Below are 24,678 nucleotides of genomic sequence, written 5' to 3'. Positions count from 1 at the left end.
AGATGGGCTGCCTGGAGAAGAAGTGAGCTTCCAGTCACTGGAAGTGATCAAGCAGAATCCAGATGAGCATTTGACATGGATATGGCAGAACAGGTGAGGAAGGAGGGGGAAGGCCTCTTGCAAAATTCCTTCCTCAGAGCCTGGGAATGTGTGAGTAAACCCACATCTCCAGGCACCTGCATGGGCACAGCCTTGCCCGCAAATGAGGACACATGTACAGGGGCACACTTTCTGCCCTGGCATTGAGGAGCAAGAAGTGTTATAAACCAAGCAAGCCAGCACCCCCACCTATGCTCTCCCTAGCCCCCAGCCAATTCCTGTGTGCACACAGGCATCCAGGTGGCGAGCGGAAGCTTTGAGGGTGGTACCAAGTATTTATCACTCCTAGCTCTCTTTTAACGGGTACCAACTGCCAGCCACACCCCAACCACCACAGCCCAGTTATGAGGCAGGGCTGGGGGCAGGAGGCAGGAACGGGTTAGATAGTAGGGTGTTCGTTCTACTTCTGATGTGGGTGGACTGATAGGGAACCTGGGAAAGTCCTGGCCTCCAAAGATCAGGGTGCCCAGAATTCAGGTGTTGTGGGAGGGAAGGCCTTTGCCCATCACGGAGGGAATTAAGCAGGCATTTGTAGAAGGGCCAGGCACCCCACCTCCAGCAAAGGCTCAAATTCAGCTCCACCTTCAGGTCCAAGCAGCTTCCTTTAGGGGTAGGATAAGAAGAGGGATTGCGGAAATCCTTCCTGCCTAAACTCTCCTGCCCTGGCCTTCTCCTCTCCTCGCCGCACCGCGCACGGTCTCCAGCCCTCCTTCCGCTGGGAGCCGCGCCCCCATTAGCCATTCCGCGCTGATAAGCTCGCGCGGCCGCACACTCAGACCCTCCCTCAGCCCGCGATGCATTACTGCATCTGATTTGTCTTTGCAGCAGCTGCCACAGCAGTTCTTCCTTCCTAACAATATTGGCTTCGCCTGATATTAAAAAGGGGCCGTAAGTGCCACCGAACATCTTTGCTGGGGAGAGGAGACCGCACACTAGGGGGATGGGGAGGCGGGCCCGCCCCGAATGAGCCTTTTGCTGCGGATTCATCCAAAGGCCGATGGGCCACTGGCAAAAATTAGGCAGGGGGTGGGGCGAGGGGTTAGGGAGGAGACGAGAGCCAGGAGGGGGCGAAGAGACGACATCCGGGAGGCGGGGCTTTCCCCCAGGCTGGCTCGCCCAGCCCTACGCCCCCTCGCACCCCTGCTCACCCACCCCCGGGCCCTGCGGAGTGACAGGCGCTGCAGGAGGCGGGGTGTGCCTGTGTGTGCCTCTGTGTGTGTGTGCGCGTGTCTCTGTATATGTGTGCTTGTGCCTCTGTGTGTACCTGTGTGTGCCTCTGTGTGTGTGCCTCTGTGTGTGTGTGTGCGCCTCTGTGTGTGTGTGTGCCTGTGTGTGTGTGCGTGCCTCTGTATATGTGTGTTTGTGCCTCTGGGTGTGTGTGCCTGTGTGTGTGTGCCTCTGTGTGTGCGTGTGTGTGTGCGCGCGCGTGTCCCCCCAGCCTTCCTACCACAACTCGGCCGCTCTTCCCAATCAATGGCCTCTTTGTGGAGGAGGGACTGGAACGACGTGTGCGGGGGAGGGGTGGGAGGCCGCCTCCTGGGCACCCGGCGCGCCCGACCCGAGCTGACAGTCGTGGGGCAGGGCTCCCAGTACCCCAGTAAGAGTACACTCCCCCGAGGATCTCCACCCTCTGTGGACCTAGAGAATGGGGCCGACAGAGGCGGTGGCTAGAGCCTCCCGGACTCTGCGCTATGGGGCGGTCGCAGGTCCCACACCGGAAAGCACCGGGACGCGCTCTCCCCGGCCCACGACCGCTAGGTGGCGCCGTGCCCGTCCCGCCTCCAGGAGGCCCCGCAGGGTCCCGGACGCCCAGGGCACCTGGGCGTCGTGGGGAGGCGGAGAGGAGGTGGAAGCAGCATTCCCGCAGTCTCATTCATTCGTCCATTTGTCCATGACCATTAAATTGGACAGTCGGACAGAGGGACAGGTGCACATCCTTCTCTTGAAGGTCTAAATGCCCAAACCTCAGAGAGACTAGAGAGATACCCCACAGGAAAAGTGAATCATGCCAAAGGCCAAGCAAGAGGTATATCCAGTGCACTAAGTTCAGAAACAACCGTGGAATTCGACAGCACAGAACCCTGAGATGGGTTATCTTGACCATTCTGTGCCAGACCAATCAGATGGGGAGAGCCATTCATTCCCGCCAGTGCCAGGCCCTGGGCTGGACTTCGGACACTCAATTGTGACCTGTCCTCGGGGAGTTTATGGACTAGTGGGGGAGAAAGAAATCAGGCAGATAACTACACAAATAATTCCCTAGCTACAGCTGTCTTGCACATGCAGGTATAGAAAAAGGGAGGAAGAGTCAACCCTCGCCCTGGGTTGCCTGCTCCAGCCCTAACTAGGGTTGGAAGTAGGGGTCTTTGCCTTATGAAGAACACAAATCACTTCCTCTTAGTTCAAAATAGAAATAAGAGCAGCGGTCCAACATCTGAGGCACAGTCAAGGCAAGAGTGACCATTTTTCGGGGGTAAACTGGGGACCACAGGAAAAGAGCCTTGAGACCAAGCACTTAATTCTATGTGCAGGGCATGGTGCATGATTACTTCTTTAACCTTTGGTCCACTCTGTGGAGTGGATGTTAAGCCTACTTTACAGAGGAGGAGACTGAGGCCCAGGGAGGTAAGAGACTGGCCCAGAGTGCCAAGAGCTAGTTTATGACAGAGCTGGAACTGGACCCTATAACTGCCTCAGGCCCAAGTCCCATACCTCTTCTGTTATAACAGCCTGCCTCTGGGACCATGTCTGGATGTCCTGCTAGGGCCAGAGCAGTAGGGTGGAGGGAGATGAGAAAGAGAAAGGGGCTGGGCAAATGAAGAAGCCTCCAGATTGGGGTCCTCGTCACCACTCCCAGCTCATCACAGCCAGCCCTTTCTCAGCATCTCCTGACCCAAGCACCACCCGCTTAACATTCTGCTCAGTTTCCTCTGTACTCCGACTCCAAATGTTTATCAACACATGCTGTAATGTAATCAGCTCCTGGGAAAATACACACCAGGTAATGGATGCTGATAAGAGTGTCAAACAGATGTCCCTTCCCTGCCCCTCCCTCCCAGCCAGAGCTGGCACACCCAGGAGGCTGGGGAGGCATCTCTTGCCACACCACCCCTCCAGCCCTGGCAGTGGAGGCATTCCTCCAGAAGCTGCCCAGGCAGGCGACAGGGCCTGACCCTGTGGGGCCCAGCATTGTGCCAGGCACTGTGCCATGGACTTTGCACACCTCACAATAGCACTGTAAGTTTGGTGTTACTATTCCCATTTTGCAGATAGAGAAACTAAGGCACACAACAATGATGAAACCAGAGTGAAGAAGTAGCAGCATCAGAAGCAGATTAAGGGGCCATCACTCCACCTCTCCATTCATCATCAGGCCACCTCCCCACTGAACATGGCCCTTTGAAGGAAGCTGCCCTCATTACCGTTCTAAGTTGTTGGATCTAGGCCTGTATGGACTTGGCAGGTCAGGTGGTGGAGGGCTTGCAACCTGTTCCTCATGTCTGGCCCAGACAGGTAGGAGACAGGGTCCTGAACCTGTCCTAAAGGCTCAAGCAGAAGAGGGAGGCTCCCACTAGGCATGTGGGAGCAGAAGGGAATCCAAGTGAAGGGGAGAGCCTTCTTTGTCCTTTTCTCCTCCCTTTTTCTCAAATTAGAGCTTAAGGACCCACACATGGACCTAGACAGAGGGGAAAGTGCACAGAGTTGAGGACAGCCCTGATGGAACAGGATCCCCCCACCCTCAGGACCTTCTAGGACCAGCTGTCTGAGGCTGGGCAGTCCGAAAGGAAATCGGTATTTGCTTTTCCCTCCAACGCAGTCAATTGCTCCTTTCATCTGACAGGGAGTTGTAAATGAGACTTTATGGGATTTCTAATGATGGCGGTTTCCCTTTATCAGCCTCCAATTCCCACTTCTCAGCTGGGGTTGACTCGGGGAAATGTTTTGACCAGGAATCAAGAATCTAGCAGGCCCCTGCCCTGGCTGCTGCTTTCTGTAGTGAGGACTGGAAGTTGTCAAATAGGCATGGGAAGCTCACTACCGAGAAGTCAGATCTGAGTTTCAGGCCACCTCCCAGATGGCGAACTTCACCCCTCTGGCTTCTGTTGCTTCAACCGTAAACCTGGAGTAATAATGCCTGCTCCACCCACCCGTCTCACAGGGCTGCTGCGAGGATCAAATGAGATTACAGGCCTGAAAACCCTTTGAAAAATATGAAGCAATCATCCACCTTGGTTTTGCTATTATTATTATTGTGGTGGTGATTGTGTGTAGGTGCAAATGGGAAAGCACATTATGGCAACCTGCATGTCTTTGTGAGTGAGCTTGTTTGTGTACATGGAAGTGTATGTGTCAGTTTGTGGAAAGGTGGAGCTCTTGTGTGTGCACCTGGGTTTAAAAGAATGTATGGGGCAATGTGTGTGTGTCTTGTGAGTGTATCAGTAGTGTATCAGTATATGTGCACATATTAAAGTGTCTTAATATAATAATAGCATGTTAAAATAGAATATAATAGTCCCATGTGCCAGGCATTGTGCTAGACACTTGATATGGATGCTCCTTTTTAACTCTTGTAATGTGTTTGTAAAGACATGAGGAGGGGTCTGGGCCAGTATAGGTGTGCAGGCATCTATGTGAGGCTGTGTATAGAGCACTTGTGACATCCATGTGTCAGTGGTGGAGGGGCCTGTCTCTGATGAAGGTAATGGCATGTAAAGTAATGCAATGCCTATTCATCTAATCTAGGTAGCAGGGAATCTCTCCATGTGCTCACCTGAGTTTCAATGAAAGGATGGGCATAAATGTCAGTGAATCTGAATGTGTGTGCGCATACATGTGTGTACATTCACATGCATAGGGGTGCACACCGGCCTCCCTGTTTCTAGGCCGATTAGTATAATTGTTTGTTCATCGTTAGCTGCCTGGGTTGCGTGAGCCCCTGGCATGCCCTGAGCGCCATTGCCACTCAGCCATCAAACCCACACAGACACACTGTGGTGACAGCAGCATGCTTGGGAGGGAGTGCCACTCTGCTCTCTGGAGTCACAGTCTGTACCAGGCAGCAGACCCCTGCCAGGGGAATGTCCAGATTGACTACACCAGGTTTGGAGCTGCAGAAGCATTCCACAGATGGGCTAGGCTCAGAGCCTTACAGCAAGACAGACAGAGCCCAGAGGACCTGGGCCTAACAGGCAAACCAGTGCCTGGACCAGGAATGCCATCTGAGCACAACACAGGTTGGGGCTGCTGAGTGGCCAGGTATAAAACACGCTCACTCTGCTACAGCCCTACCGTGCACGGCTCCCTGCCACCCTCAGGATAAAGTCCAAACTCCATAATGCAGCACAAAAGCCCACATGACATGGGCAGGTGACTCCCCAGGCCCTCTCTCACACTCTTCTTTTGCACCACACCAGCCAGACTGAACGAACTACTCTCAGTCCTTCGGAGCACCCAGCCTCTGGGCCTTCTTGCTGCCTTCTCCTGTGCCCGATTTCTCTATAACATAACATCCCTGGCCAGCCAGTCCTCACCCCTCAAGGGGGCTCTACTCATCTCTGCAGGAACACGTCCTGACCCTTCCTGACCCCTAGACTAGGGAAGGGTCCCTGCCCACCTGACATTCCCGAAGTCCCTAGCTTTCCCTGCTGTCCACTTCCTTATGGATCCTTGCCTCCCCCATTAGACTTGGGTCCCAGGAAGGAAGGCAGTGTGTTGCAGCCGTTCACGGAATATCCAAATGCGTAGCACAGATCTGATTGTAGGTGGCCCATACATATTTCTTGAATGAATTATTGTTAAAAGCCAGTTGTGAGAGACCAGTTGTCTTAAGCTCTCCATATACAAATCATAGTATCCATCCAGACAGGCTCTTGGTCTCTCAGATCTCAAGGCTGGGGAGAAACACCCCTTTCCCCACTCCCCTCCTCCATCCCACCCCACCAGTGATAACCATCATCCCCAACAGGTGTGAAGATGGCATACACAATGCTTTTACAAAGATCCTGGGAGTCGCCAGTGTCATCTTACAAGTGAGGAGACTGAGGCTCAGAGAGGTATTAATAGCTCATTAATAGGGTGACCAACTTGTCCCACTTTGCCCAGGACCTTCCCAGTTTTAGCACTGAAAGTCCCGTGTCCTGGGAAACACCCCCTCTTCGGCCCCAGGTAAACTCCAGGTTTCATGGTTAGTAAATGGCAGGTCCAGGACTCAAACCTAACTCCAGAACACAGCATCCTCTCCCTTGGTTGCCTCCTGGGCAGCATGTGGTCTCATGTTCCTCAGAATTCAGTTACCTGCATGGGCATTTTCTACCCTCTGGATGTCACCTGCGGGCCACTTGGCAGCCTCCTGGATCAACTCTTTCTAGAAACATGTACTCAGGACATACAGGGCATTAATATTAACCTAAATCAAATATAATTCAAAAGCTCATTTCTTCAGGAAAAGCACTTTATATAATATAGAAAAAATTAAATCTATTATTAAAGTAGCCTCATAATGATATTTAAGTAAATTTTAAATAAGATAAAAACTCTTTACCCACAAATTATTTTCATTTCTCCATGTCGCCTTCACGTTTTCTTTTTATAAGTGTGTATTTTTACAGAATTATAATGCAGTCTATGGATAATACTTGTTCTTTTCACTTCACATTATAGAAGTCTGGGTTGGATTTTCCTCATTTGGGATTCTCCATGTCATTAGCATCAGTCATTAGCCCAGATCACGGGGAGTCTGGGCTCAGGACTGCCTCCTTCCCAAAGCACTTCTTCTTCAGCAGGGATTCCTAACTCAAGGCCCCAGCTGGGCTTCAGCAGGTTGCCATGCAAACACTGTCCATGTGCGTATGTGCAGTTTTCAGGGAGAGACACAGCACTCATCGGATCCCGAAAAGGTCTGAGACCCAAAGGGTCAAGACCCACAGCTCCACAGCCCCAGCCTCACGTCCCCACTCCCAGGCAGGCGTCCACCATGAGCTTTTTTTGCTGGGCTTGGGCTGATCCAGGAACTCTGCTCTTCCCTAACAATACCTTCTATTTCTTGGTTTCCACATAACTTGCAAGAAAAATCTGGTTCCTCTAGACAAGTAGTCCACCCTGATAATTATCCTGACTATAACACCCATCCCTGGATATAAGAGCATCATCAAAGGGAGGACAGTGTGGGTGGGAGGTTGAGTATCTTCCTTTCTCAAAGCCCTTTTCCCTTTTGTCTTTCTACATAAGGTATGCTCCACACAGAAGCTCCACTCCGTCCCTTCCCATCTTCATGACCTAAGCTCTCTGGTCTATGTGGACCCTGGATGAAACCCTCTTTTCAGTATCACTGTTGAGCTTTTAGTGCTCCCATCCCTTATCAGGAATGCTGCCTCTACTCACATCCAGAATTCTTTAGGATTTGGGATGTCGTGATTCACAGGAGTATATTGAGGGCCTTCTGACCAGATACAGGGCATAGACCAATTTCCCTTCTTTCTGGAGAGTTGGATGGTTCCAGATGGAACTGGGGCCTTCCTATCACCGCTCAGAGCTCAGCCCCAAATGCCATGCAGATCACTGGGACACCATAGCCCACAAGGGAGAGGCTGGTGTCTGCTAACCGTCTTGGCAGCACTTCAACACAGTGGATCATTGGACTGGGGAGTGGGTGCAGCTGTGTGTAGTTGCTCCATCCCCAAGAGCAATGGCAGCCAAGGCTCTGCAGTGATCTCCGTAGGAATAACAGTAATTAAATGTTGCTAAGCGCTGTGGGATACAGAGGCACCATCATAATCACCACAGCCACCAGCGTGATGATCATAGTAATTAGGTGCTGTGGCTTCCCATCCACCCTGGGAGCACTGCCTGAGGTGAGGTTGCCCTCAGGTTAGGGCAAGAGGGTAGCCATGCCAGGTGGGTCCTCTTTGGGGTTGGCTAAGGCTTTAGCCATACTTTCTTCATGGGATTCCTCTTCCTTTCCTCTCCCCTTGCCCTCAGCCTCAACTGACACCAGGGTGAGCACTGGGGACACAAAAGGGGATGACCCCCATCCAGCATACCACTCCAACATATCTTCTCCTATTGACAGATTTCAGGGGATCGGGGAATCTTGGGGAATTCTTAATGGGGTTCCTCTCACATCAAAGTGAACTTTATTAGCCAATTTCTGAATGACACAGAGGGGCCTGGGACATGGCCGGGAGGGGAAGTCATTATTGTATTGACTTTGGGCCTTTTCCAAGCCCAACAGCTGCCTCTCTGAAAGAACCTGTGGAAGTCAAGGGAGGGCTCAGAGGAGAGTTTCCTAGGAATGGCACCTTCCCCAGGGCTGATCTTTTGTCTAGTTGCCCCCTCATTTCTCCAGCCCTGAGGTCAGTGAGAAAGGTGAGCCCAACGGCCTGCTCTTCAAGTGGGCTGTCATTCCTGCAGTTATCAAATCTCAGGGCCAGGAGGGAGCGTGGAACTCACTGCATCCATGCTCCATGCCAGGGCAAGAAGCCCATGCACAGCATGCCTGATGAATGGGCCTGCAGCCTGAGTCTGAAAAGTGACTGAGAGGTCAATCCATTGTCATTCAACTAAGATCCCTCAACAGTCTTGCCTAGACTAAACTGAAATCTACCTCCTCCAAAAATATGACTATTGGTCCTGACTTTTCCCTATGAAGACACATAGATGATGCTTGCTCCTTTCTCCCTGTAGATTTTGGAAGCTTCGTAGTCATAATCCCCTTAACATGCCCTTTGGCTTTCTCAATTGTGAAATCTGAAGCCAGCTTCCAACGTCTCTCTGCAGATAACTTCAGCTCCCACTGTACCGCAATGACCTTATTATAAACTTCCACCTTCACTACTCCACCCCAAAACTTCTACCTTCACTATTCTCTTCACCTTCCCTCCAGGCTCGGAGAAAGATGGGTCTTCTCCTTTCCAAGGCTGACCCCTTCCCACCCTCAGTGCCCCCCGACCCAGGGCTTGCTCCATAAATGACAACCTATTTTACTTCTTACACTTGCTTCTCCACTCCCTCACTGTCCACTAGCTCTTCTCCTTCTGACTACAAAATGCTCAGTAGCTTTTGATGAAAAAGGAGAAAATAAGCCTCTTGGTCTGTCTTGCTAACCCTCTCCAAGCTTCTCATCCACCTTGCTCATTCCGTCCACCACCAAACTTCTCAAAAGCAGAGAGGACACCTGCTGCCTCTGATTTTTCACCTTCCAGTTGCTCCTCCTCCCACTTTGATCTGGGTTCAGCCCCTGCCTGGTCACCAACATCACTCTCTCAAAGGTCACTGGTGGTTTTGCCACTGCTTCCAAAGACCCCTTCTGATCCCCACCTGCTTTCTGCGGCATCAGACACTGTTAGCAACCTCCTCCTCCTCCTCTATTAAATCCTCTTCTCACTTGGCTTCCATGACAACCCTCTCTCCTCACTCCCCTCCTCCTTCACTGACCAATCATCATCTGTCCATCCTACCCACGTTGTTGCCAGATTAATCTCTCGAAGCACAGCTCTGACAGCTCCCAATAAGTGCTCTGTTCAGAAACCTTCCATGGCTCACCACTGCCTGCAAAAATAAATAAATAAATAATAATGGAGTTGTAAAATCATGCAACTATATGTAATTCATAATATACAATAATCTGTCAGGTTTTCACATCTTTTTAAGCAGCAGAATCTTCAGAATCCATTAAGAGATATCTTTCTCAGAAGCCCAATTTTCAAGCACATGAAAACACATGCTCTTTAAATGTGGCTCCTATTGAGCCCAGGAAATTCTAGGGTTTCCAAAACACAATTGGAAAACCAGTGAACAAATTAAACTCCGCAGTCTGCAGATGAGATAACTGAGGTCCAGAGAGGGGAAGTGATTGGCAGACAGTGGCCACAGGATGTGAGTTAATCAACACATTTTCATTACAGCCTATCAGGTACCAGGCATGTCCTAGGTGCTAGAGATATAGCAGAGAACAAGAGCAACATGATCCCTGCCCTGGAGGAGCTGACAGTCTAATGGGGAGTGAATCAGGCACTATAAACCATCACTAAAGTGGTCCCAAGTATTCAAAGCCTATAGCAGGGGACGATTGGAAATCCCAGTGGCTCCTCATCGAAGCCTCGGAGCAGGGTGAGATGAGGCTGCAGAAGCAGGCATGGGCCCTTAGGCCTTGTTGAGGACTTGACACTGGTCTCAGAGTCTGGCAGGCCAAGAAGTCATTCCTGGCATTGCGACTTGACCATCGGCATTTGAAAATAACCCACTGCTAAATGTAATGTATCCTGGATTAAATTATGGAACAAAAAATAGACATTAGTGGGAAAAAAACCTGGGGAAATCTGAATAAATTCTGTAGTTCAGTTAATAGTATTATACTAACACTAATTTCTTGGTTTTCATAGATGTACCATGGTTCTATAAGATGTTAACATTCGGGGAAGATGATTGAAGGGCATATGGAACTCTGTACCATTTTTGCAACTCTATTGCAAATCCAAAATTATTTCAAAACAAAGCTTATAAAATATATATAAACCATTTTCAGAGAGGGGAAAACTGGATGTGGGGAGACAGATGACAATAATAATGATGACTAACACTTAAACAGTTTTTCCTGTACACCAGGCAGTGTTCCATGCACTTCACATGTTTGGCTCATTTAATCCTCACAACTTCAAGAGGTAGGTGCTGTTATTTCTCCCTGTTTTACAGAGAAAGAACCTGAGCACAGAGAAGTTAAGTCACTTGCCCAAGGACACACAGCTATTGGGTGTCAGAGCTGAAGTTTAAGAATTCCAGGCAGATTAGCTCTCCAGAGTTCCATGTGCTGGACCATTACATTTTACTCCCCACCTCAGTGCAGACTGGCTATACTGTCAGTATTGTAAAGACCATGAGTGCAGAAGAGGAAGAATCAACAGAACTGGAATATGGTGGTTTAGGAAGAGGTAAGAAGCAAGAGTGACTCCGGGGCTCATAGCTTAAGAGCAGGAACCAAAGCCTGCTTTCCTGCTGCTTGGTCCTGTGTTTCTTCTTGTCACTAAAGGAAACCTTCTGGTCCTTTTGCATTCTGTTTGTGCCTACCTGTCCCTTTCTCTTAGACATCCCTAAAACACAAAACAAACTGGACTGCCTGCTGTCCTAACACAGGTGACACCTCTTCCACCTCCGCGTACCTCCATGTTTTTGTACAAGCTGTTCCTTCCACCTAAGATTCTCTCTCCTGCCTCCTTTGGTCCAAATTTGATCTGCCTTTCAGGGTCTCAGTTAAATGTCCCCTCCCCCAGCAACATTCCCTGCTTGTTTAAAGATGATGAGTGAACAACCATACTATATCACTTACTTGCTTCCATCTTCTCCACCCAACCAATCCCCGGGCAGCCACATCTTCCCCGCTGGCCGCACCCTCTTTGGAAGCTCATTTAAGATCAGAGGATCAAAGAAGCCTGACCTAAAGATGGAGAGGGTGCAGCTGGGCACAGTGGCTCACGCCTATAATCCCAGCACTTTGGGAGGCCAAGGAGGGCAGATCACCTGAGGTCAGGAGTTCAAGACCAGCCTGGCCAACATGGCAAAACCCTGTCTCTACTAAAAATACAAAAATTAGGTGGGCATGGTGGTACACACCTGTAATTCCAGCTACTTGGGAGGCTAAGACAGGAGAAACTCTTGAACCTGGGAGACAGAGGTTGCAGTGAGCTGAGATCACGCCACTACACTTCAGCCTGGGCAACAGAGCAAGACTGTCTCAAATAAAATAAAATAAAGATGGAGAGGATGGGAGAGTAAGAGCAGGGAACAAGAAGACATTGGTACATCTGGGATTGCCCCTTCAAACCCATGCCTTCAGCTCCTCAATGTGCCTGGCACAGAGCTGAAGGCCACCACAGTGAATTCAATTCCACCCTGGCCCTTAAAGCACTCAGCAGCCAGATGGGAGATTCTTGGCTGCCACAAACTAAATTTCATAGCGTGTTCCCCAGTGTAAAACCCTCCGGGCATGATTCACCAATCTGCAGGCCTCTCCTTTCCTCAAGTCTTAGGCTCAGCCTACCATCAGTCAACCCTTTGTGGGCCCCCGTTGTGGGCCCCCTACTCCCCTGACTATTGCTTACCTTCATTCCTTTCCTCGTGCTGACCCTCTACCTTAAATCCAGTGTCTTTTATGTCTCTGCCCTCCAGCACTTACCTTGGTCTGACAGATGACTCACAGAGACCCTGTGTTCCCTTCCCTGAAGCCTTTACACCAACTGCACCCCAGGCTAAACTGGGTACTTTTTCTGTGACCCACCAAACCCACACAATCCCATATCAAATATTTGTTTACAACATCCGTTTCTAGGTCTGTCTTCCCCCTCCCCCTCAACTAGATTGAGTTCCTTTAGGGCAATGATAATGTCTCTGTATCCCCAAGCCAGGCACTGTGTTTTGATACAAAGAAAGCCCAGGTTACATTTGTTAAATGTAAAAGACCATACAGTGAGTGGGTGAGTGTTCATGAGAATGCCAGATCTGACTACTTCAGCGAGAAACCGAGACACTCCAGGGCCGGAACCCAGACAGTGGGAATATGGTGCTGTCTTTGCCCCTTCTACAGTGAAGAACCAGAATTTACATGTTATCAGAAACAGCCACTTCCCCTCTGCTCCTGCCCGCCTAGAGGGCTGGGCAAAGGGTAGAGGGAGCAGGGTCCCGCCAGCGTCTGGGGAGAATTCAGCTCTCCTTAGTGGGAAACTCTGTCTGTCTTCCTCCCCCAGGGGGAGGGGATGGGGATAGAAGGACCAGAGCAAGGGGAACAGGGCAGGCCTGGAGGGCGCAGTCGCCTTGGCAGAAATCCTACCACACCCGGATGTGGTGGGTGGTGAACGGGATGGGGCGGAGAGTCCCTGCCCTGCCAGGGACACTGACTGGACGATCCACTTTAGCGGGAACCCCACAAATCTCTCAAAACTAAGGTCCTGGAAACTGGAGGAGAGCTCGGTTTCAGGCTCTGTTTGGGCAAGTGCGGGGCGCGGGGTGCTTCAATTTTTGGGAAAGGAACCCCCGAAGGGAGCAGGGATTAGAAAAGAAACTCTACCAGAAACCTCAGTGGGCCCGTCTCACCCACTCATGCCCACCACCGACTTCTCTGGTAGCTCCCCGTCGCCCTGCGCACCGCTGCCTCTCCGTGGAGCCTCCAAGTGGTGCAGAGGAAAGGGATCTCCGGAGACGGTTCTGTTGTGAGCCCTGCCACGTTCCGCCCCGGGCGGAACTCTTCTTTGGGCCTTTGTTTCCTCGCCTGTGAAATGGGAGCAGGGTGGGAACAGAGGACTTGCAGAAGCCCTGCCAGCTCCGACGCTGCTAGCCGGGATTCTCCATCCCGCCCTCTCCTCCACAGCCGTCCCCAGACCGGTCCTAACTCCACCCCCACCCCCTGCGCCTCGGCTTCGCCGGCCGCTAGGGGTCACTGCCTGCCTTTGTCAGCGGAGGAGGAGGGCAGCCCGCGCTCCAGCCGGCTCCCCAGCTGGAAGGCGGCCGAGGGGCAGCTCCCGAGCGAGGGTCCTGAGCCGGACCCCGCGGCCCGCGCTCGCGATCTGCCTCTGCTTCGGTCGGGAAGGCGCGTGCGCTCGGGCTCCGACCGGGCCCCGGTGGGCGCGCATCGAGGCCAGGAGGGGGTTAACGCTAACCCCTCCCCTCTGGCTGACATCACGGGCGAGCGGGTGAGAGGCTGGAGCTCGACGAGTGAGAGAAAGAGAGCGAGAGCAGCGAGCGCGGCTCCACATTGTTGCGGATCGCCGGCACCCGGCAGAGCGGCGGCGGCTGGGACGCACGGCGCCTCGAACCCGTTCTCCTCGCGCCCAGCCGCGCAGCCAGAGCCACCCGGGCCGCCGGCCGCCGAACCCGGCGCCCGCCGCCTGGGCCCCGAGCCTTCCACGCCGCCCGGGCGCGTCCAGCCACCCTCGGAGGACGGACGGCCATGGACGCTTGCAAGTTGGAGCCGAGCGGGAGGGTGTGAGCGCGCCGGGGCCAGGAGCCCGCGCCGCGCAGCCGGGCAGCCGGGCGCGCCGGGGGTGGGTCCCTCTCCCCAGCCCCGCTCTGCGTGGAAGAAGAGGGCGGGGACCGGCGCCGGGAGGAGAGCGGAGGAGGAGAAGGGGCATGACTCGTGCAACTTGCGGCGGGCATCTGCCGAGCCTCTGAGCCGGCGACGGCCCGGGGCCCGGACTGCGGCCGAGCGGATCCCACCCAGCCCACCCCGCCCCGGCCGACGGCTGCGGCTGACCTGGATCCTCCGAGCGCCCGCCGGCCGCCAACGATCTTCCTTCGTCTTCCGGGCTGGTTTCTGCAGCGCGAGGAGCGCTGCCCTCGCCGCCCCTCTCGCCGGACCCCCGGCCCCCAATGGCTCGGATGGGGCTTGCGGGCGCCGCTGGACGCTGGTGGGGACTAGCTCTCGGCTTGACCGCATTCTTCCTCCCAGGTAAGCGCGCTCACCTCTGCGTCCCCACCCCCATCCAGTGCCTCCCCGGGGCTGGGAGCCGGATGGCGGGCACGACTGGATTGTGGGGAGTGAAAGGAGCCAAAAAAGTTGGGTCACGGCTTGGGTAAAGGGGGTGGGAGGTGGCACGGCGGAGAAAGAGGTTGAGAAGCCGAACAGCCTGCCCTGCAGGGAAGCAGTCGGATGCACGTCTCTGTGTAGCATGAAAGCACTTTCTCCGCTCAGTTCTTCACAAAAATAATAATATGTAATAGCGTTCTATTTATTTAATAACCAGCTCTCTGCTCGGAAAGCAGTTTGGAAACACTGCGTGTTACATAAATGCAAAATAATCACCGTAATCACCGTCTCGGGGTGGGAGACAACAGCCCCAGGGGGAGGGCGTCAGTCTCGGAGCTGATGGGTTGCGGGTTTGGAGTATGGCGGGGGCGGGGGGGCTTCGTTTCTTTCGGCGGCCCCTTTGCCAGACGGCTCAGGACGCTCGGGCCCCCTCCCGCCCCACACCGCCCCACAGCGGGCGCGGAGAGCCGGCTGCTGCAGCAGAGGCAGCTCCTCGCTCACCTGCGGTTCCTTTCCTGGAGGGTGAGGCCGGGGCAGCCTGGGATTGCAACCTCCGGGCCTGGCGCGGGACCGGGCTCCCCCTTGGAACTCTGCTCCCAGCTCTGGGGGCTCTCCCTGGAGGAGATGCCGCGGGCTTCGTGCCAACCAGGTAGCTGCATGACCCACTTTCCCGAGGGTGCCCCGCGTGTCCTTCCTCGAGGTGCGGGCTGCCGGCAGCCGAGGGGTTAACCTCGTGCCCGACCCCGGGGTGGCCCTGGTGGCCCATTCTGACGGGTGGGGTGGGCTCGGAGGCTGGGACCGGCCCAGGCATATTGTGCTGGGGAATGAACTGGAAAATGCGTTTAGGAGGCAAATCCGACCGAGTCCCCTCGCCTGGATTTAACCCTTTGTGTCCCTGGAGAAGCTGCTGAGCTCGTCGGCTGGCTGGACACCAAGCGCGGTCAAGGGGTGTGGGGAGTTCCTCCAGCTCCCTGGGTAGAAACCAGAGACGACCTGCAGCTCTAGCAAGATGGGATTTTGAGGAGCGGGGAGGATCTTGACTGCAGCACGTGGTCCCCGCCTTGGGGTGGCAGATTAGGGGGTCAGTGTACAGAGACTCTCTCCTCATGGGGCAGGAATATTAGATCCCGAGTTCCTACAATGTGCGATGCTGCAGAATGGCCAGGCAGTTTGTTATCGAGAAACCAGTCTGGCTGCCTAGTTCCGGGGCTAGGGTGCACTCCTGGAAGGCAGAAGCCTGGCCTCATTCCCTTCTATGCCTCTTCTGCTGCCAGCCAGCTCACTAGGAGGCCCCCGCCAATCTCCCTGAGTGGTGGATGTCTGGGAAGCAGTTTGTGAAAGCGGGTACTGGGGTGCCTCCACCCCTGAAGCCTGGGGTGCTGCCCTGCTGGATTTTGGGGGGGTAGGGAAAATCCAGGGCTCACAGGTGTCACTGCTCACCCTGCCCCCAGAGGGTGGTCTTGGTGAGAGCCAGAGGTCTTCTCACACTGGATGGCCTAGGAAGCCAGCCTGAGATACAGAAGTTCCAGCTCTAGGACTTGCCTGGCCACTGGGATTTGAGCTTCCAGGAACCCTTCAATTACATATGTCCTCATCCAGAACCCAGAGAAAGGAGAGCTTCCCAGAGCTCTAGTTGGTCCAGCACACTAGGGGTTAATGTAATCCTGGGATGGACAAAGGGTGGTGGGAAGGGTTGGGAGAAGGGGAAGGAACCCACCCCATTCTCCCCTCCTTTTGTTATTCTCTTTCCCCAGCTTTGTGATCCCTTCATGGTTAATTCCTTCATTGGGGACTAGAGGCCTGCTGTGTTCCACCCACTCAGGAAGTGGGAGCAGGGAGGTGAACTCACCTGGCTCAAGGTGGATACAACCCCTGCCAAAAATCCACATGAAAGGGTGGGATGCAGAGAAAGGAACCAGGGTTGAGAGAGGTACTTAATAAATGCTCTTCCATCGACTATAATTGACTGATGGATAGCATCCATGCACCCAAGTTCCCAAACCGCCCAGCTCCTCTGCCCAGTGCCTGGGCTCCTGGGGCCTTCTCTGCTTGCTTGCTCTAGGGTCCATGAGTGCAGAGAGGCAGGTGGATATGCTTGTGCCCAGTCTGACACTTGGATGGAGGCTGGTTGGCCCAGAAGTTGCAAGTCCACATCCTACTTTGCATCACCTGCCAGCTTCCTCCCCATTGCCCACTATAGCATCTCTCTAGGGACTTGCCAGTCTGATGCTCTTTGCAGGGTTTTCCTGGGCTGTGACAGGGAACCTGGGTCTAGGGGTTTGAGGAGAGGAAGAGGGAGGGGCCTGGAGTGTGTGCGATTGCCCCCAACTTCAAAACACTCCCAATCTGGCTATTGAAGTGTAAACACAGAAGTATGTTTTCAACAACACAGACTTCACTAAGCAGTGTGGTGAAGCCCCACAGGCCTCTGTTTCCTGAGATGACAATCTACGGTTTCTTCCTGTTAACTTAGAGGAGTGGGTCAGTGGGGCAGGTGGGTTACATCCCAAAAAGAGATGGGGGAGCCCAAGGAGGAGGCGGAGAACCTGCCTGAGAAGCAGGTGCGTTAAGCTGCTGTCCCACCTACACCACACCCTCCCTAATTGGCTTCCCTACACCTTTTGTCTGGAAAGAGAACACACACCCCAGGTGTCATGCACACCCTCGGAAGACCTGGCGGGTCACAGCATACCCCTCTCTGCAGCCTCTCTCTGCAGCTTGTGCAGAGCTTGCTGCCATGTGGTCTTTGAAATTCCAAGTGTCGGGGCTATTGGGTTATTTTCCTTCCTCTCTCTATTTCTCACATACAGTGGTGTGCTTCAGCTTGCTGGGCAAGGCATTATGGCAAGACCAGTTCTGCTGGCCTGAGGTTTGCAGCATGTATAAGTGGGAATCTCCTTACCCATTTATAAGGCAGCACTGTGGAGTGCCTTGGAATTGGATTCTAGGACTCCGTAGTCAAGACTGGAGGGGAAGAGGAGATACTGCAGAACTTGGGCCCAGTTGCCCCAGCTGAGTGACCCGGAAGGCATCTCTTTAACCTGAACTTGTGAGCATATGGGACAGGTAGCCCTCGTTGCCTGAGGCTGGCTGAGGTTAAGAGTGTTATCAGTTCCCTTCTCAGCCACTCACATTTGTACAATGAATCCACCTTAGCTACTGCTTGACCACCAGACTCTGTTGTATGTTGCCAGGATGGTTGAGCTGGCCAGAACCCTAGTGCTGATGTCTGAGCAAGTGAGCCCGGCTTGGGCGGGGGGCAGAGGGTCAGTTCCAGTTGCTGTGTCTATGATACTGCCATTGTTTAGCAGCTGACTAATGTTCATTGTTCAGCACAAACAGAAAACACCCAAGGGAGGTGTGAATGTATCTTCGATTTTTCCGATTGTATCTTTTCCTGGCTAACCTGGTGAATTGAATGCCTCCTACCTCAGAGAGGGACAGATAGAGAGGTGTCAGCATATTCACCTGTTTTGCTGATTTAAAAAAAAAAAACAACTTTAAACATTAGCCAGTGTGCCAGGCTAGAATGGTCATGAGCCAGTTGTGGAACTTAAGCTGTGACATTTCTGACAGTCTGCATAGGGTCTCACCTTTAGTATAGAGTGTGCGTGCACACACGTATCCAGGGCTTTGTGTGTTTGTGTTGGTGATCTGCCATTCACTGTGCATGTGCGCATCTGTGGGGACTAGGAGTAGGAGGTGTATGTACTTGTGTCTGTGGGTCACTATGGGACTAGGGCCATAAATATGTAACATCAAATGTATATTCACATGTAACTGACTGCTTAGAACTTTCTGACTAGGACTTTGTGAGTGGTCCGGACTTGAGAATGCGTCTCTTATGTGTCAGACTGTCAGTGAGGGTGACTTTGGGAGGGCACCCAGGATTTGCCCTTGGTTCGCTCTTCTAGGACACACTACCGGCCCCTTTGGCAGGTGGGAAGCCTCTATGCCACTTCCTTTTTCTGTTCTGCCCTTGGCTTTAGACTGAGCCTCTGCCTCCTCACAGGGAGATGCTGAAGAGCTTGACCACACCGGGAGAGAGATTCCTCTCTTGTCAGCCTTCTGTTGTTTCCCTGGCAGGCAGAGCAGCACTGGAACCTGGCATTACCTGGGGCCTGGCCTGCCCGACGAGTTCTCATGATCCATGAACGGCTGGGAGGGGCAAAGGGAGGCAGTTTTTCAGATCCTAATTTGGCATCTTTGCTTCCTACATGGGTACTTAAGAATCATGGTGTGTGTGGGGAGGGGAGGTAGCATACTCTGGGCATTTGAAAAGGGTGTGAGCATGAGCTTTGGTCCTCCATGAGGGCCCTGCAGAGCTGTGTGTGCCCAAGTGGGCAACATACATGTGCCTGGAAGCATCTTGGGTTCGTCACGCAGAAAGCAGGAGTCCCCTTATTGGAAAAAGAAGTGGGAATAAGGGACAAGGAGTGGGGAAGAGGGCGGTCCTGGGAACCCAGCACCCTGTGCCCAAGCCCAACTGGAAAATGTTTCCCCATGATGCCCACCCCTGTCCATAAAGACCAGGTCTGCAGAGCCAGCAGCAGATGTGCTGGCTGGGGCAGGAGGTAACTTAAGATCTGAGCAGGGATCACCTTGCAGAGGGAATGCCCTGAGCTAGAGATAACACCCTTTAGTCCAGTTAACCCTTTAAGCTCTGGATTCTCTCATGCTGTTGGAGGCTAGGAGATGCGGAAAGGGAAGAGATATGAGAAAACACACACGGAACATAATATCTGTACCCCAGCCCGTTCCACAAGGAGAGATGAACTCGGTGTAACAGGAGAGACCCGAGACGGACACAAAGAAAGACTTTCTGACAGCAGATTGTAGAATCTTCAGGGCAATAGATTATCCCAGGTTTGCCCTGGGTGGGGGACGGGGAGGCAATAGGTATGTATTCTCAGGGAGTGGGGGGCTTGTGGGAGGTCTGCCTTTCACAGCCTCCCAGGAGAGAGCAGAGCAGCAGTGGTCCCTGGTGCAGGGAGAGCAGCAGGCAGCTCAGTTCCTCTCCCTACAACCTGGTGATCACCCCATCTTGGCAGCCCAGCATAATGAGATAGCAAAGTGGCGCCCACTGGCCTGGGTTGGAATCCCAGCTCTACCAATTACTAGCTGAGTGACCTTGGTCAAGTCACTTTATTGGCCTGTTTTCCCATCTTCTTTTTTTTTTTTTTTTTTTTTTTTTTTTTTTTGAGACACAGTCTCCCTTTGTCCCCCAGGCTGGAGTGCAGTGGTGAGATCTCAGCTCACTGCAACCTCCACCTCCTGGATTCAAGAGATTCTTCTGCCTCATCCTCCCGAGTAGCTGGGACTACAGGCATGTGCCACCACACCCGGCTAATTTTTTTGTATTTTTAGTAGAGACAGGGTTTCACCGTGTTAGCCAGGATGGTCTCAATCTCCTGATCTCATGATCCGCCCACCTCAGCCTCCCAAAGTTTTCCTATCTTTAAAATAGGTTTTTGTTAATACAGATTCCCAAAGAGGTTTGTGAAGATGAGTTTGAGAATGTTGTATGAAAAGTGCTTAGCACATTGCCAGGCATGTGGGCACATGCAGTGAAGTGAACTTCTATCCCCTATGCCTTCCCTCTCAATGGTCCTGGCTCCTCTGAATCTGCTACTCATGTTCCCTTGAGAGAGAGCCACTCAGCTGCCTGCACACTGCTGACCTCACTTCCCGTGTCCCCAGCCAGGTGCTACTTGGGAAGCGAGTCCCTGCCCCCACTTGGGAGCCTGGCTGTCTGTGGGTACCTGCATAGGTCCAGCTGAGGTGATTGAGGGCTACCTAGGCAGCAGGTGCTGTGCGGCCTTTGTTCTGCCACATGTCACTGAGGGCTCTCCCAGCACCTGCCTCGCTCCCTGGCTGTGGCCCAGCTGGGGCACCATTGCCTATCTGGAGGCTAGCCACGGCCGTAAAGAGGAACTGGGACTCAGCCCCTGCCTTCCTTCACTTCCACATTTGAGGGGAAGTTGGGCAACAGCACCCTCTCTCCAGGACTCCATTTGCCCCGTGAGATGGTATCAGCCAGATGGGTAGAGAATCCCTGCTGGGGTCACCTCCTTCTCACTGACAGAAAGTCCTTTCGGCCTGCTGTTACAGACTGATTCCTTTTGCAAACTGTCATAATACTGTCTGTGGCACTCCATAGCCACAGTTTCAGCTGAGCCTCTCAGGAGCCCCATGTGAATGGCATTAGTGTTGTATTAGTTCCATTTTAGAGACAAGGAAAGTGAGACCTAGGTTTAGTAACTTGCTGACCATCTTATGCTGTTGTGGCCAGATTAGACACTGGGTCTTCTGACTGCAAATCCTATAAACCAGAAGGATGAAAAGATCGGGGATGGACAGACGGAAGAGGATGAACCGGGCCAGTAGGATGTTAGAAAATGTCCATGGGATGGTCCTCTACTTTACCAGCCATGACCAGCTCACACTCCCCCAACAGCAGGGCAGAGCCTGGCAGCTCCCTGGGGAAGTGAGGAATAAGTTGAGGATATAGGTTGGAGGGTGGCCCAGCCGGAGCTGACCACAGAGCCCAGGTTGGTGTAGAATAGAGGATGCCTAACAGTGGAACATTCCTGGGGGCGGGGGAAGCAATGTCCTGGAGCATCTCTCTCTGGGTATCTGGGCTGAGACATGGGCAGGGCCCCTGAGGTGTGAGCATAGAGCCCCAGGGCACAGGCAGGCACAGTGCCAGGGTGTGGGCCTGGCCCGGAGCAGAGAGCAGGTGTGGACTAGACAGCGTTGTGGACTAGACAGAGCAGCAGAGAGGCACGGGGGCTGGCGCTCTCCTGGACAATCCCCCACCCACTCTGGTCAGCACAAACCCCAATTTCATTCTCAGTTTATGAGGAGTCTCATTACCAAGCCACAGACAATAAAACCCGCTAGGCCACTCTGGCCCGGATCTCATTAGAGGACATTAGTTCCACTGGCTGGTGGCTCCACTGGGACACAGCTGCGGGAGTTGGGACACAGCTGCGGGCGTGGCCCAGGCAGCAAAACAGGCCAGTGGCCATGGGCACCAGAATGTCCCATTGGGAGTCTGAGTTCAAGCTATGGGCTTAAATGGAGTCCCTCCCCACAAAGACCTGGAATGCTTGCTTCTCAAAGCTAGAAACGCGTGTCCTGCCTGCCCACTTGGATGCTCAGTTCTGCCCCCTGCCTGAAGAGGAGAAGGACACGGCTCCCTTCAGGGCTAAGGAGCTGGCCTTTTCTGGGAGGAGCTGGGTGGAAGCTCAGCAAATCATCATTCCATGGAGGAGGGCCCTTGGGGACAGGGGACAGCACAGCCTCCCACACTGAGTACATCTGGATGTGCTCTGAGATATACGCCCTGGCACCAGAGATGGACTCTGGAGTCCTCGCAACAGTCTTGGCCTGAATCTTGGCCTTTCTGTCTGAAAAGTGAATGTAAGGAGTTGGGGACCCTAGAGAGGAAACATTTCCCCTCATCTATAGATGGAGTTTCATCCATGGCTAAAAGAGCCAGCCACTGTGGAGAGCCAGCAGGTAGCCTTGGCAGGGGCTTCCTAGTCCCACCCCTCCCTGGCTTGAGTATCTCATCCTCACTCATTGTGCTAGGGCCTTGGATTCCATCTTGTGGTTCTTCCCACCAAAGACAGGAGGATTTGTTTCTTAGCAGATTCTGATGCCTGCTGGCCGGCAGCCTCCTCTCTGCCTGTACCTTCCCCTGTGCTTTGCATTCCTCCCCTGCAAGCCCACATACCTGCTGGTCATCAGAACACCACCATGGCTTGAAGGATGTGGCCATGAAAAACAAGACAGGAGCCAAGGCAAGCGTGTCCCTTCTCGATGCCTCAGGCTTGTGAAGGAAAATGAGCACCACGCCCAAATAACTGGCTTTTAGCACACACAGGCTTACTCGGGGTGCTCCCATGGTGGGGGGTCACACGGGTCAGCCCACGCTTCTGCAGGTGCCCGCCAAATGAGTCAGTGGAGATGGGAGCGCCAATCTGCTAGGGCAGATGTGAGTCTGCCCTGCTGTGGAAGAAGGGGCTGCGTGGGCTCGTGGAGCGCCCCTGTGAGGCAGCCCCTGCCAGCAGCTGGTCTGGGGTACATGCCCCGGGTGGGACTGGGGAGGCAGCTGCTGTGACTGTTCTCTGTGCCCCAGGCACCCTCTCCCTCTGTCCCAGTGTCTTGTGGACAAATGCTGTCAGCTGCTAGGACAAGGGCAGTGGAGGAGGTGCCTCTGGTCCTAGCCAGCTCTGCCACCACATCACGTGGGTCCCACTGCGGAGGAGGACGGTGGCACATCCTCAGTCTGCTGCTCCAGTCTGCCCACACTGCTCCTTGGGTGAATCCACCTAAAGCACACCTGAGGGGCATACCGCCTCCCTAACTGGTCCCCCACTGCCCTCCCTGCACACCATGCTTTTCATGCCCAGCATTTTCCCGCCTCAGTGCCTTTGCACATGCTGTTCCCCACATTCCCCCTTATTTCTCATAAATATGAAATCTAAATACTGAGGTCAAGAGCCACTTCTATCATGAAGCTTTCATGACCCTGCCCCCCAAGCTAAGGATAACTTCTCTCATCTCAAATCCCCCAGTACCTCATCCATGCCACCCCTGCCACCAATTACTCTCCATCCTGCTATCCAGTCACTTGGGCCTGGGATTTATCTTCATCACAAGACTGAGAGCTCCATTGCTGATGAGGCTTGGTTTCTCCAGGCCTGGCACAGGGGACCAGTAGTCCATTCTGGGTGGATAGACAGTTGCTTGTTTGAACCACTGATGAGGATAATAATAACACACTTATATTGAGAATTCCTGGATGCCAGGTACTGTTGTAAACATCTTACATGTAATTACTTATTTAATCTTCATAACAGCTCATATGGAAGGTACTTCTGCTTTCCCCAGTTTTATATGTGGAAAAATGAGGCCCAGATAGAGCTTAGGTAACTTGTCCAGGGTCACGCAGCTAGTAAGTGGCAGAGTCAGGATTCTGATTCCAGAAATCAGGCCCCATGTCCATGATTATACCATGTGGCTAAGCTGCCTCTCTTCCTGGGGGGTGGCAGACAGGTGATGGAGGAAGACAGTTTCCTAAGCCTTGAGTCCCCACAAGACCTTGCTTCCAGAATCTCTTCCCATCCCCACATAGCACCTTCTTATGCATGTTCCTGTCCTTCCATGGTGCAGCGAGAACCTGGTGGTGTCGTTGTACATGCCCAATGCGTTTGGGGAGTTATTAGTGCTGAATCTTCAGAGAGTCTTGGCACGGGTTGAACATCCCTAATCCAAAATCCAAAACTGTTGGCGCGCCAACATGACGCCACAAGTGGAAAATTCCACACTTATCCTCCTGAAGGGGCGCAATCCAAAGGCAGTCAAAACATTATTTCATGCATAAAAGTATTAAAGCCACTGTATAAAATTACCTTCAGGCTATGTGTATAAGGTGTATATGAAATAGAAATGAAATTTTATGTTTAGACTTGGGTCCCATCCCCAAGATAACATTTTACATATACAAATATTATAAAATCTGAACAAATTTGACGTCTGAAACACTTTGGGTCTCAAGCATTAGGGATAAGGGATATTCAACCTGTATTACTGGTATATCCTGCCACAGATACTGTTGTGTCTTCGGAGTATTCCGAAGTGGCTGTGCCAGAGTGGAATGTCTGATGTTATCACTGTTGCATCTCCTGAGTCTTTGGGCATCACTGATACCATTTGGGCACCCCCACACACACCATGTCTTATGGTGAGACCAGAGGCAGGTATAGTAGCTCCTCTGAGATAATCTGCCTGGTCCCCCAGTGGGTGTTCCCAGGCCAGCCCTAGATCCTGGGTAGATCCAGGGCTCAGCAAGCTGATCCTATGCCAGAGCCTGTCCTAAACTTCTGGAAGGTTTCAGGCCCTCTTGCCCTCACCCAGAGATCGCAAAAGATGGCAAGGGAGGGGCCCCTACCAGGGAGTGTGGATGGGGAAAAGGATTTAGGGTGTTCACCTGTGCCGCCTGCTTTGATCTCCTGGGATAAAAGGGTTGGTGCTTCCTCTGCCTCAGGCAGGATCAGGAC

General features: G+C 53.0%; 1 protein-coding gene and 1 long non-coding RNA gene across 2 annotated transcripts in view; one reads left to right on the top strand and one right to left on the bottom strand.

The window, feature by feature from the left end:
• Nucleotides 1-3,581: 3,581 nt before the first annotated feature.
• LOC140712964 (uncharacterized) lies at nucleotides 3,582-14,438 on the bottom strand. The gene is made up of 5 exons (XR_012094832.1): nucleotides 14,336-14,438; nucleotides 13,201-13,354; nucleotides 9,555-9,645; nucleotides 6,394-6,505; nucleotides 3,582-3,775 (listed from the first exon to the last, which is right to left on the bottom strand). It is a non-coding gene; the product is annotated as an uncharacterized lncRNA (long non-coding RNA).
• Nucleotides 13,548-24,678, top strand: part of NECTIN1 (nectin cell adhesion molecule 1) — a 68,679-nt gene continuing 57,548 nt past the window's right edge. The window contains 1 exon segment of the mRNA XM_008021207.3: nucleotides 13,548-14,530. Within this exon segment, the coding sequence (XP_008019398.1) occupies nucleotides 14,452-14,530 (79 nt within the window). The 5' untranslated portion in view covers nucleotides 13,548-14,451.

This window comes from Chlorocebus sabaeus, chromosome 1, assembly GCF_047675955.1.
Source record: "Chlorocebus sabaeus isolate Y175 chromosome 1, mChlSab1.0.hap1, whole genome shotgun sequence".
NCBI lineage: Eukaryota > Metazoa > Chordata > Mammalia > Primates > Cercopithecidae > Chlorocebus > Chlorocebus sabaeus.
This window is presented reverse-complemented; position numbering and strand designations above follow the sequence as displayed.